Below are 13,476 nucleotides of genomic sequence, written 5' to 3'. Positions count from 1 at the left end.
GGCATAAACATATACTACTTTTTAAAAATATATAAACACGGATAAATAATTTGATAATATTTATTGCAGGCTCTCACTAGTTTTTGAGATTTTTTAAAAAATCTCGATTTAATAACTAAGGCCAAAATTTACCTGTGGAATGTTAAGTTGTTTATAATCATTGTTAAATAATGAGGCAGCTATTTTATGCAGTGTTCAAAGTAATCAGATTGAGAAGTAGAACACCCATGGAAAAATTACAGTATTATATGTGTTACTTAATTCTCGTTTCATAATGGCTCAGTGGGAAAGGAGCAATTTAGTTCTTGAGCCTTTTTCCCTAAGAGTTGTTTTGAATTTGTAGAATTATTGATATTTTTTAAAAATCTCATCCCTTACCATCCCTTTGGATTAAGTTGAATATAAAAATGATAAAATTTTAATATTAAGTTATTCAAAAAATAAATGTTTTGTAGGGAAACCTGTTATAATATGAATAATCCTATATAATAAAAGCCTAATATGTAAATCGACCAAATGGTGAAATGACTGGTTGCTATAACATGCACTGACCACCAGGGGGAAAATGCTCAATGCAGGAGCTGCCCCTTGGTGGTCAGTGCGCTCCACAGTGGGAGCACCATTCAGCTGACTGGGATGAGCAGCTGCTCCTGCAGCAGGAGTAGCCCCTTAAAGTGCAGGTCCACAACCACTCTGGTAACAGGGATGAGCCGCACTCTCACAGCGGCCAATTCTTGCAGGCCACGCCCCCTATTATCAGTGCACGAATCTCGTGCACAGGGCCTCCAGTGTAGTTATAAAGCTCCCTTACTTGTGTTGCTCTGATGTATACCAAATAATGCTATGATTAGATATTGAAAGTTATCAGATAATAATTCAGGACAAAAAGAATAATTCAAGACAGAGCATATTAATAGGATGTGGGAGTAGAAATAGGATTGGGGACTCTAGGATTCAGCATTATTTATATATCTGGGCTCTCATACTACTCTTAATAGATTGTTTTTGGACATTCATGAAGGAATAACTTTATATAAAAGGTTATAGAGACACTAATCTGGAAATAAATTAGAAAAAAAAGTAAGGTTCTTAGGAAAGAAAAAGAACCTACATATTTTTCAGGCCAGATTTATTTGAAGCTAGCATTTATAACTGAACATAAAGAGTTATCTCTGTATTCACAAAATTTCTTCAAGTACTCATCTCTTACCTATCTTATTTTTTTGTTTCTTTTGTTTTGACTACTTTCCTGTATATTTCACTGCTGCCATATGCTTTTTGATTCAGGCATACAGTTCCAACTCATGTATCAGTTACTTTGGGACTCTTAAAAAGAATTAGCAAGAAAAGAAGAATTGGAACCAAAAAGGGCTTGAAGAAACGGGAACCAAGTGAATTGCTCTTTTATTTTTCCCAGATCCACATTCACCTATCTATTTCTAATAGTGGAGGAGGAGGATTTGAGAGAATTCATGATATACTGAGAGTTGAATGTATGGAATTTTGAAGTTAATATTGCTTCTAGCACATAGTTTTTATTTTACTTTTTTAAAAAAATATATTTTGTATTGATTTCAGAGAGGAAGGGAGAGAGATAGAAACATCAGTGATGAGAAAGAATCATTGATCGGCTGCCTCCTGCATGCCCCCCTCTGGGGATTGAGCCTGCAACCTGAGCATATGCCCTTGAGTGGAATCGAACCCAGGACCCTCAGTCCACAAGCCGACGCTCTATCCACTGAGCCAAACCAGCTAGGTCTTACTTTTTTTATATATATATATATTTTACTGATTTTTTACAGAGAGGAAGGGAGAGAGATAGAGAGTTAGAAACATCGATGAGAGAGAAACATCGACCAGCTGCCTCCTGCACATCCCCCGCTGGGGATATGCCCGCAACCCAGGTACATGCCCCCGACCGGAATCGAACCCGGGACCCTTCAGTCCGCAGGCCGACACTCTATCCACTAAGCCAAACCGGTCTCGGCTAGGGCTTACTTTTTATTATGGAAAATTTCAGATATCTATAGAAGGCAGATGGTATAATGAATTCTTCATATAGTCATCAGCCAGCTTTATAGGCTTTCAACTCTTGGCCAGTCTTTGATCTGATCATTCCATGATTATTTTGAAGTAAATCCCAGGCACAATTTTATATGTAAATATTCTGGTAGCACAGTTTTATTTGCTATAGTTTCAAATAGTGAATGTTCTATTTTAATGAATCTTAGAATTAGGTTCTTTAGAGTTAATATTCAAATCCAGGTTCTCATCCAGTGCAAGACTTTACCCTTTAGAGTTTCCCGAGAGGCTGTTATTATTCTCCCAGGTATGGGAAGCTAGATAAACTTTTTAAAATATGTATTTAGCCAGAACCGGTTTGGCTCAGTGGATAGAGCGTCGGCCTGCGGACTCAAGGGTCCCATGTTCGATTCCGGTCAAGGGCATGTACCTTGGTTGCGGGCACATCCCCAGTAGGGGCCATGCAGGAGGCAGCTGATCGATCTTTCTCTCTCATCGATGTTTCTGGCTCTCTATCCCTCTACCTTCCTCTCTGTAAAAAATCAATAAAATATATTAAAAAAAATAATAAATAAATAAATAAAATATGTATTTAGCTGCTAATTGCTCAAGATAACTTCAAAACAGAATGTTGCTTTCTATTTATATATTACTGGTCAGAACAACCTCTTTGTAAAGCTTTGCATTTTGTACACCACTTTAGAGACAATAGTTTTGTCTTTAGGTGTACCTGTTGTTGAATTTTGTTTTAAAAATTTAGCAAGCAATGTTAACATTTAATTTAGGGCACAAGTTAAAAGTTTGGGACATTTTTGCTTATGAGAGAACCAGCTAGAAATAGATTCTTTCCATTTATAGCATAATCTATATATCCTTTACCTCTGTACCATCAATGCCTTTATACCTCCCTGCTTTCTTTCTATTTTTCTTTTCCCCACTCCCACCTCCCCAGTTATTTAGCAACTCTTGTCGGTGTGGACTAGAAGAAACAAAAGGAGACAGAGTCTGTACTGCTTAATTATCCCAATTAAATCTTTGGCATTGGATTGTCTGTGGGTTTAATGTATTTACCTATGTCTAGCCCTATTATTCACTGATAAGCTAATATAGTTGTATAAAATGGGTATTCTGTATGCTTTAAATTAAAAAATTATGCGTTTGATTATTTCCTTTTTGGGTTGCAACTTTAAAATGAGTTTGTTGTAATTGAATATAAAATACTACATGTTTTGAAAGTTCTACCACTATATTTGGCTTTACTGCTCATGTTTCAGATGAGCAGTGTTCTTATCTTTCTGTTCTCCCATTTTTTAGGAGGAAGATATCAACTAGAGATAAAAATACCAGAAACATATCCATTTAACCCCCCTAAGGTATTGTAAGCCTATTTTTGTGCATGAACTTCTAAAATATTTCTCTTGGCCCATTTATTTAATACATATATTTCAGTGCTTATTAAAATTAGAGTGTTTTGAGTTGTTGACTATGAAAATTTAATATGGACAAGATTTCAGATAATGGAAGACAGCTTCTAGAATTATGATGAAAAGCAAGCTTACTCAGGCAGCTAATAATGGCTCTAGGCAGGAATAATAGGAGGTGCATCTGACAATGGCTTAAATTCTAGGTCTGGAAAAACTTGATGTTCCTAGATGTTGGAGAACTCACACAAATTATTTTTTTCATTTATTTTTTTGAATTATTATTATTATAAAGGTAGTTTGTTGTACAGGAAAGTTATATAGTGAAGTACAAAAAAATAGAAAACAAAATTTCAATATGACCACTTACAGATGTTCACTGTTTTCATCTTATGTTTGTGACTTAATTATATATATATTGATTTCAGAGAGGAAGGGAGAGGGGAGAGAGAGATAGAAGCATCACTGATGAGAAAGAATCATTGATCGGCTGCCCCCTGCACACTCCCCACTGGGGATCAAGCCCTCAACCCAGGCATGTGCCCTTGACCAGAATCAAACCTGAGACCCTTCAGTCCGCAGGCCAATGCTCCATCCACTGAGCCAAACCAGCCAGGTCTGTGACTTAATTTTATCCTCATCCTGGTTAATTTTTATCTTCATCTGGGTTACCATCCACTGGATTCAATCTAGGTTGTCAGTATTATCATTAGAATGAGTAAAGAAGATTTAGTGATAAGGATGACTTCATAGCCTAAATCTTTTTAATGGAAATGAGTTAGAAATAAAAGACCTCAAGAGAGCCCTAACCAGTTTGGCTCAGTGGATAGAGCGTCAGCCTGTGGACTCAAGGGTACCAGGTTCGATTCCGGTCAAGGGTATGTACCTTGGTTGCGGGCACATCCCCAGTAGGGGGTGTGCAGGAGGCAGCTGATCGATGTTTCTCTCTCATCGATGTTGCTAACTCTCTATCCCTCTCCCTTCCTCTCTGTAAAAAATAAATAAAATGAAAAATTTTTAAAAATGTAAAAAAAAAAAAACCTCAAGAGAGACTATTTTCAACCACTACATTTTTACTATTGAATAATGATAGTAGCAGCTATCACTTGCTTTGTACTAAGAATTTTACATGCCTTTTCCGAAATAGTCTTTAAAATAGTCCTAATAAATGAGGGAATTTTGGCTAGAACTCAATAGAAAAATTTCATAAAGCTCATGCGCTCTATTTCCATGATCCTGATGAAGTAAGGACAAAATCTCTCAGCGAATATTGCTCTACCAAGAACAGTCAACCAGAGTTTAAATCTTCCTTTTGCTTTTTAACTGGTTTTGTGATTTTTAGGAAGCAAACTGTTACCTCAGTTTCCTCATTTATAAAGTCCTCTCATAGGATTATAAAGATTAAAGGAGTTAATCCATGTAAAGAATTAAATTCCAATAATTCTGTGAAACATTTTTAACATCTCTGAAATCAGGACACATCTTTCAATGGATGTATGTCATAATTTAATTGGCAGAATTTTCTTCTTAAAGGGTACATAAAATTTGTATTTAATAACTGATGGTATTTGAGATTTAATGAAAGGCAATATTTATAACAGTGCCTGTGTAGAGTAAACACTCAGAAATATTAGCTAGCATTAACCATTGATCACCACCCTAAGAGGTCCTTGAAGTCATCTGTTGTATTTATTCTATAGCATCACTTTTTTAAAAATATGTTTTTTATTGGCTTTAGAGAGAGGGGAAAGGAGAGGGATAGAGAGATAGAAACATTGATGAGAGAGAAACCTTGATCGGCTGCCTCCTGCGTGCCCCCTACTGGGTATCAAGCCCACAACTGGGGCATGTGCCCTGACTAGGAATCGAACTGGTGATGGGTTCATGGGTCAATGCTCAACCATTGAGCCACCCAACAGGACATGTAACATCATTTTTAAATGCAGTAGCATTGACACTTAAATTTCCTCTATAAATTGAAATTCTCATACATTGCTAGTGGGAATGTAAAATATTGGTAGGTACTTTGGAAATACTTTGATTAAGATGGTAAAAGTAGAGTTTTAACCATTTGACCTAACAACTCTACTTCTAGGTTTCTAGTCAGTAGAAATGAAAACATATGCACACAATAATTTGTACAAAAGTGTTTATACCATCACTGTTCATGATAGTCAAAAAGTGCAGGCAACCTAAATATCCATCAATTGAATGGATAAATAAAATGTAGTGTGTCCATATAGTCAAATGTTATTTGGTTATAAAAATGAATGAAGCCCTAGTTGGTTTGGCTCAGTGGATGGAGCATTGGCCTGTGGACTGAAAGGTCCCAGGTTTGATTCCTGGCCAGGTCATATGTCCAGTTGTGGGCTTGACCCTCAGGAGGGGGTGTGCAGGAGGCAGCTGATCAATGATTCTCTCATCATTGATGTCTCTCTCTCTCTCTCTCTCTCTCTCTCTCTCTCTCTCTCTCTCTCTCTTTTTCTCTCTCCCTCTCCCTCTCCCTCCCTCTCTGAAATCAATAAAAATGTATTAAAAAGACAAAAATGAAGCGAAGTACTGATATGTGGTACAAGATAGATGAGCTTTGAAAAGAGTATGCTAAATAAGAGGTCCGGCAATCATTGATATGAAACTTTGGAAGAACCAAATTCATAGAGGCAAAAATAGATTGGTAGTTGCTTCAGACTTGCGAGGTAGGGAGGAATGGGGACTGGCTGATGAGAGTTACATGGTTTCTTTTTGAGGTGCGAAATGGTAAAAAAAATTCTATTGTGATGGTTGCACAACTCTGTGAATAAACTGGAATCCATGAAGTTGTGCACTGAAATGCTCTCAATAAAAGTGTTTCATTTTTAACCTCTAAAGTCATTATTATAGCTTTAAAGTGATTGTATAGCCCTGGCTCTGTTTTAGGCACCATTAGGTATTATTTCACTTGCTTAAACCATAAACCTTCTGACATCTTCAGTAGTAATTTAAAATTCTGTTTTCCAATATAATTTTGAACCAACTTTTGTTTTAAAGTCACAAAAGGCTGTAATGTCTGAATTACTGAAATTCTGGCATAAGAATTATATTTTGAACTCAGTGGTAAAATTTAAGATGATGTGAATATTGAGGTTTTATCTGTTATGAAGAAATGTTTGTTGTACATAAGCTCTGTATAGCCTGTCTTACTTGACCTGCACTATATTTGAGAGGGATACTGTTTAGCCTTGTAATAACAGGATTGTCATTATGTTAATTGTATGTGTATTCAGTATGAGGCACATTAAATACTGGGATGCTCTTGTAGACAGGAGAGAGAAAGAAAGGTGTGTGAAGGCCCCAAGGCAAAAAGAAAAAAATCAAACTTTTTAAAAATATGACTTTTGGAGCAAATGCATGGAATATGATGTAGAAGTGAGATTTGAGAGATAGGTAGGGCCACTTTATGAATGTGGGCTTGCACAAAAGGAATGAGAAGCCATTAAAGGGCCTTAAATAGAGTAGTGGTATGAATCAGATTTGTTTTAAAGGATTCTCTTTGGTTTCAGTGTGCAGAATGGATTGTAGGAAGCAGAACTGAAGGTAGTAAAGTTAGCAAATTGTTCAGTAACCCAGATGAAGAATGATCTATAACAGCGGTTCTCAACCTGTGGGTTGCGACCCCTTTGGCGGTCGAACGACCCTTTCACAGGGGTCGCCTAAGACCATCCTCCATATCAGATATTTACATTACGATTCATAACAGTAGCAATATTACAGTTATGAAGTAGCAACGAAAATAATTTTATGGTTGGGTCACAACATGAGGAACTGTATTTAAAGGGCCAGAAGGTTGAGAACCACTGTCCTATAACGAGATGGTGGTTCTGTGAATGGAGAGAAGTAGATATCGTTGAAATCATTAACTTTATTTCAAGAATAAAAAAAGGATCAAGGCATGGAAAGTATCCATTAGTTTTAGGTGTTTTGAAGCCATTAGTGACTTAAAGTGCTTTTTCAAATGGCATGTATGTTAGTGAGTAAGTAGGTGAGGAAGTTAGAGATAAGTAGAATAGACAAATCCAAGTCATAAGGAAAAAAAGTGCAAGTTGTTTAGCCTCTTTCCTTAGCTTAGATTTGGAGCATATATTAATGAGTTGATTTTTTTATTGATTTCAGAGAGGAAGAGCGAAATAGAAACAGTAATGATGAGAGAGAATCATTGATTGGCTGCCTCCTGCACACCTCACACTGGGGATCGAGCCTGCAACCCGGGCATGTGCCCTGACCAGGAATCGAACCATGACCTTCTGGTTCATAGGCTGACACTCCACCACTGAGCCGCACCAGCTGGGCAATGAGTTGATTTTTTTTATTTTTAAAATTTTATTATGTATTGGTTCTAAGATTAGAGACTTAGAATCTGAAATCAGAGTTTATGAGTTTGTACATTGTTCTATTGCTAACTAGTTGTTTGATTTTGGATCAATATGTTAAACTCTAAGCCTCAGTGTCTCTTCCATGCCTGGCACATAAAAATAGGCAGTTGAATTCTTTTTAAAAAAGAATTTGCTAGCCGAAACCGGTTTGGCTCAGTGGATAGAGCGTCGGCCTGCGGACTGAAAGGTCCCAGGTTCAATTCCGATCAAGGGCATGTGCCTGGGTTGCGGGCACATCCCAAGTGGGAGATGTGCAGGAGGCAGCTGATCGATATTTCTCGCTCCTTGATGTTTCTAACTCTCTATCTCTCTCCCTTCCTCTCTGTAAAAAAAAATCAGTAAAATATATTAAAAAAAAAAAAAAGAATTTGCTAAAAAAAATTACTACAGAAAAATTAGGAACAATCTTACAGCCACTTACTACTTGGGCTTCCATTTACTACTGATTTTGCTCACTTTTTCCTTCAAACTTATTCTGCACCTTCCTTCACACTAAAAAAGTTTGTTTACTATCTGTGAACACCTAGTAATGGTTGGGTTTCTTTAAGGGCGGAGCATTTATTAACAGGTTTAAAAGGAATGTATGTCAATGATAACATTTGGCTTACTACTTCAGTACTTTTTCTTCTATACCACTCCCTTCTCTTAGGCAAAATGATGTAAGTATGGGCACTCTTTTTAAATATGAGGATTTCTTTCTCTTGTAATTCTATTTAAACTATATGTGTTTTATTTCTGTTACTTAAAAACTTGTATGCTTTATATTTTTAGGTCCGGTTTATCACTAAAATATGGCATCCTAATATTAGTTCTGTCACAGGGGCTATTTGTTTGGATATCCTGAAAGATCAATGGTAAGAGATTTTCAGTTTACCTTCTCCCCTCTCCCATATAAATTCCAAGACTATATTTGGAGTGTTAAATGAGTACTGCTTCAAAGCATAAGCTGTATATACAGAGGTGGGCAAAAGTAGATTTACAGTTCATATGGTAAATAATGCAATAAATAATAATGCAAGAATAAACTTTTGCATATGCATAACTGTAAGCCTACTTTTGCCCACCATGTATTACAGTTTCTCTTATTTGGGCATTGACTTTAAGATTTATGTAGTTAAGTACGTAATTGAAAATGTGTTATAATTGAGATCACAGTCTATATTTTAATACAGACTTATTAAGTAATGTCAGATGCTGGCTTACCTCTTGAGAAAAGTCTTGGACTTCATTTGTTATTTTGGTAAATTTGATTTTTTGTTGTCTTGAAGATATTTGTGAAGACTAAAAAAAAGTATTGAAATAATCAGCTCTGACTTAGATGGTGTTACCCAACAAAAGTGTGAAAATTTGTGTTAATTGAGCACATTTTAAGTTTCAGATTCCAAGAAGAAGTACCTTTGTAGGTGGTATCTTCATTTGCACAGTAATTTATAGTACTTTCACATATTTTGTCTGATTTTATCTTAACATAGTGTTTTAAGAGTTTTTACTCTGACCCAGGTCTGTGTGGCTCAGTTGGTTTTGCATTGTCACATGCCTCTAGAGCAGAGGTGGGCAACTCCTGGCACGCGTGCCAAACATGGCACACCAAAACTTTTGCTGACACGCGAAACCCTCTCTTATAATCTTCCATTTACAATTATTTTATTTTTAATTAAATCTTTATTGTTCAGATTATTACATTAGTTACTCTTTTTTCCCACCATAACTCCCCTCCACCCAGTTCCCACCCTACCCTCCGCCCTCACTCCACACCCATTATCCTCATCCATAGGTGCACGATTATTGTCCAATCTCTTCCCTCACCCCCACACCCCTTTCCCTCCCCCAAGAATAGTCAGTCCATTCCCTTTCTATGTCCCTGATTCTATTACAATCACCAGTTCATACTGTTATCAGATTATTTATTCACTTGATTTTTAGATTCACTTGTTGATAGATGTGTATTTGTTGTTCATAATTTGTATCTTTACCTTTTTCTTCTTCTTCCTCTTCTTAAAGGATACCTTTCAGCATTTCATATAATCCTGGTTTGGTGGTGATGAACTCCTTTAGCTTTTTCTTATCTGTGAAGTTCTTTTTTTTTTTTTTGAATTGTGAAGTCTTTTATTGAAACACATTTTAGTTTGAATGTTCATTAACTTAATTTTTTTATTTTTTTTGTATTTATTTATTGATTGATTGATTGATTGATTGATTGATTAAAGTATTACAAAGGGTATTACATGTGTCCATTTTATCCCCCCGCCCTAGACAGTCCCCTAGCCTCCCCTATCCCCCAGTGTCTTATGTCCATTGGTTATGCTTATATGCATGCATACAAGTCCTTTAGTTGATCTCTTACCCCCCTACCTCCTGCCCCCCAACCCTCCCCAGCCTTCCCGCTGCAGTTTGACAACCTGTTTGAGGCAGCTCTGCCTCTGTATCTATTATTGTTCAAAAGTTTATAATGGTCTCTATTATCCATGAATGAGTGAGATCATGTGGTGTTTTTCCTTCATTGACTGGCTTATTTCACTTAGCATAATGCTCTCCAGTTCCATCCATGACGTTGCAAATGGTAAGAGTTCCTTCCTTTTTAGAGCAGCATAGTATTCCATCGTGTAGATGTACCACGGTTTTCTAATTCATTCATCTACTGATGGGCACTTAGGCTGTTTCCAGATCTTAGCTATGGTGAATTGTGCTGCTATGAACATAGGGGTGCATATATCCTTTCTGATTGGTGTTTCTGGTTTCTTGGGATATATTCCTAGAAGTGGGATCACAGGGTCAAATGGGAGTTCCATTTTCAGTTTTTTAAGGAAACTCCATGATAGCTTTGCTGGATAAAGTAGTCTTGGTTGTAGGTTCTTGGTATTCATCACTTTGAATATTTCTTGCCACTCCCTTCTGGCCTGCATAGTTTCTGTTGAGAAATCAGCTGACAGTCATATGGGTACTCCCTTGTAGGTAACTGATTTTTTTTCTCTTGCTGCTTTTAGGATTCTCTCTTTATCTTTTGCTCCTGGCATTTTAATTATGATGTGTCTTGGTGTGGTCCTCTTTGGATTCCTTTAGTTTGGGGATTTCTGCGCTTCCTGGACTTGTAAGTCTATTTCTTTCACCAGGTAGGGGAAGTTTTCTGTCATTATTTCTTCAAATAGGTTTTCAATATCTTGCTCTCTCTCATCTCTGGCACCCCTATAATTCGGATGTCGGTATGCTTGAAGCTGTCCCAGAAGCTCCTTACACTATCTTCATATTTTTGGATTCTTTTTTCATTTTGCCTTTCCGGTTGGGTGTTTTTTGCTTCTTCGTATTTCAAATCTTTGACTTCATTCTTGCGACCCTCTCGTCTGCTGTTGGGAGTCTATATAATATTCTGTATTTCAGTCAGTGTATCCTTAATTTCTAGTTGGTTCTTTATCACAACATCGAGGGTCTCATTAGATTTCTTGAGGGTCTCACTACATTTATCGGCAGTCTCACCAGTCTTTTCGAGAGCCTTATTAAATTTATCGGGGGCTTCTAGACAGTTCTTTAAAGACCTTAAAAGTGTGGTTTTGAACTCTATATCCAACAGTTTGCTTTCCTCCAATTCTGTCATTTGTGTCCTGTTTCTTTGTCTCGGCATTTTTTATGCTTCGCTATGTCGATAGAGTGCCTTTCTGTGCTAAGTGTCCCAATTACCTGAGGTAGACACTCTTGGTGCACCCCCTTGTGGGTTTCGTGCACAGTCTTGTTGTAGTTAAGCCTTGATTGTTGTAGGTATCACTGTGAGGAATTGACCTCCAGGCCAATTGGCTGTGAGAATCAGCTGTGTCTGCAGTGGGAGAACTTCTGTGCTGGAGAGACCCCTCTGGGGCTAGACTTGCTTTGATGGGGCTTTGGTGCTCACTGAGTCTGCCCCCTGAGTGTGTCTTTTATGGTTCCACAGAGCTGCAAACTGGATCGTCCCACTCTGACCTCTGGGCTTTCTGTCTCCTGGATCTCTAGGGAGGTGCTAATCTAGCCTTTGCCTGAGGCTATCCAGCAAAAGTCTCCCTGCAGGGCTTGGGTGGGGCGGGTCCCACGGGATCAACAGGGTGGGGTTAGCAATTATGGCTGCTCTCAGTCTTGCTCTCAGAGGCTCTGCTTCTCAGTTTCCCAGTAATCGCTGCAAGCCCCACAGAGAGAAAGCTGCCCTAGGGTTCTGAGTGATTCCAGACAGTCCCGCTTCTCCCGTGTGAGTCTGGGTCCCTAGAGACTCGCCCGGAACTGGAGCTTAGAGCCTGAGACGCTCTCCTGATTGAAAACGACAACCGTGCCCTCAACCGCCAGCCCACTCCGCATGCACTCCGCACCTTAGTATTTTACTTCAGCACTGCGCCTCCTGTGAGTCTCGGTATGCTTTTCTCTTTCCTCCTAGTTGTAGAACTTCCACTCAGCCAGCCTTCCTGTGGTTCTGGATGATGTCCATTCTGTCTTTTAGTTGTGTTTTTGAAGTGGTTGTTCGAGGCAGCAAACTCTGGTGTTTACCTATGCCGCCATCTTGGTTTTTACAATTATTTTAATATTGACTTTTTTATTTTTCAGATAAATTTAGTGTAGGTGCATCTTAGATAAATAAATAATTTTACATAACATGTATACATTAAAAAATAAATGTGTTTTTCATCATCATATACTGTGTTTTTGTCGCTTGAATGAATTTTATTATTTCTTCAAGGTTTTCCACATATGTACACCTTAAGAGATATCAAGTAGGCTTAACATGTTCTCAAAAAATTAGAGTTGGCATGCAGAAGAATTTTGAGTCAGAGATTTTGCTGGTTTTGGCACGCACTCACAAAAAGGTTGCCCACCCCTGCTCTAGAGGTTTGATTCCTAGTTGGGACACATGCCTGGGTTCCAGGCTCAATACCCAGTAGCAGGCAGAAGGCAGCTAATCCATGTTTCTCTATCTCCCTCTCCCTTCCTCTCTTTCTCAAAATCAATAAGCTTTTCTTTTCTTTCTTTTTTTTTTTTTTAACTTTCTTACTCTGTAGCCATTATGTTCAAAATGTTCAAATCTTGGTTCTGCCATTTACTGAACAGTGTAGTCTTGAGCAAATTACTTAACGCAGTGGTTCTCAACCTTCCTAATGCCTCAACCCTTTAATTCAGTTCCTCATGTTATGGTGACCCCCAACCATAAAATTATTTTCGTTGCTACTTCATAACTAATTTTGCTACTGTTATGAATCGTAATGTAAATATCTGATATGCAGGATGTATTTTTATTGTGACAAATTTAACATAATTAAAGCATAGTGATTAATCACAAAAACAATATGTAATTATATATTCAGTATGTGTTTTCTGATGTTCTTAAGCGACCCCTGTGAAAGGAACGTTCAACCCCCAAAGGGGTTGCGACCCACAGGTTGAGAACCCCTGACTTAATGTTTGTGCCTTATCTCTTCACTCATCTGAAAAAAATGGGGTTAATACTTTCTTCATAAGGCTGTTGACAGGACTGAGTGAATTGTTTTATGTCTGGCATATTCTGAAACTGGATGAAAAGACTAAGACAAAAAGGTATAAAAAGACCTTGGGGCCCAGCTGGTGTGGCTCAGTGGTTGAGCGTGGACCCATGCACACGGAGGTAACTGGTTCAGTTT

At 37.8% G+C, this 13,476-nt stretch overlaps 1 protein-coding gene across 5 annotated transcripts in view; it reads left to right on the top strand.

Annotated features, from left to right (window-relative positions):
- UBE2K (ubiquitin conjugating enzyme E2 K) overlaps positions 1 to 13,476 on the top strand; it is a 63,637-nt gene that overhangs the window by 30,724 nt on the left and 19,437 nt on the right. For 3 of the 5 annotated variants that reach the window (XM_081092918.1, XM_081092920.1, XM_081092921.1), the window contains 2 exons: positions 3,337 to 3,395; positions 8,624 to 8,706. The exons of 1 other annotated variant lie outside the window; for it this stretch is intronic. In XM_081092918.1, coding sequence (XP_080949044.1) covers positions 3,337 to 3,395; positions 8,624 to 8,706 — 142 coding nt within the window. Of the gene's footprint in view, positions 1 to 3,336; positions 3,396 to 3,897; positions 4,060 to 8,623; positions 8,707 to 13,476 lie in introns of those variants that run through there. One more of the 5 variants, XM_081092919.1, reaches the window with a different exon arrangement.

Source organism: Myotis nattereri (genome assembly GCF_964212035.1).
Source record: "Myotis nattereri genome assembly, chromosome: 1".
Classification (NCBI taxonomy): Eukaryota; Metazoa; Chordata; class Mammalia; order Chiroptera; family Vespertilionidae; genus Myotis; species Myotis nattereri.
This window is presented reverse-complemented; position numbering and strand designations above follow the sequence as displayed.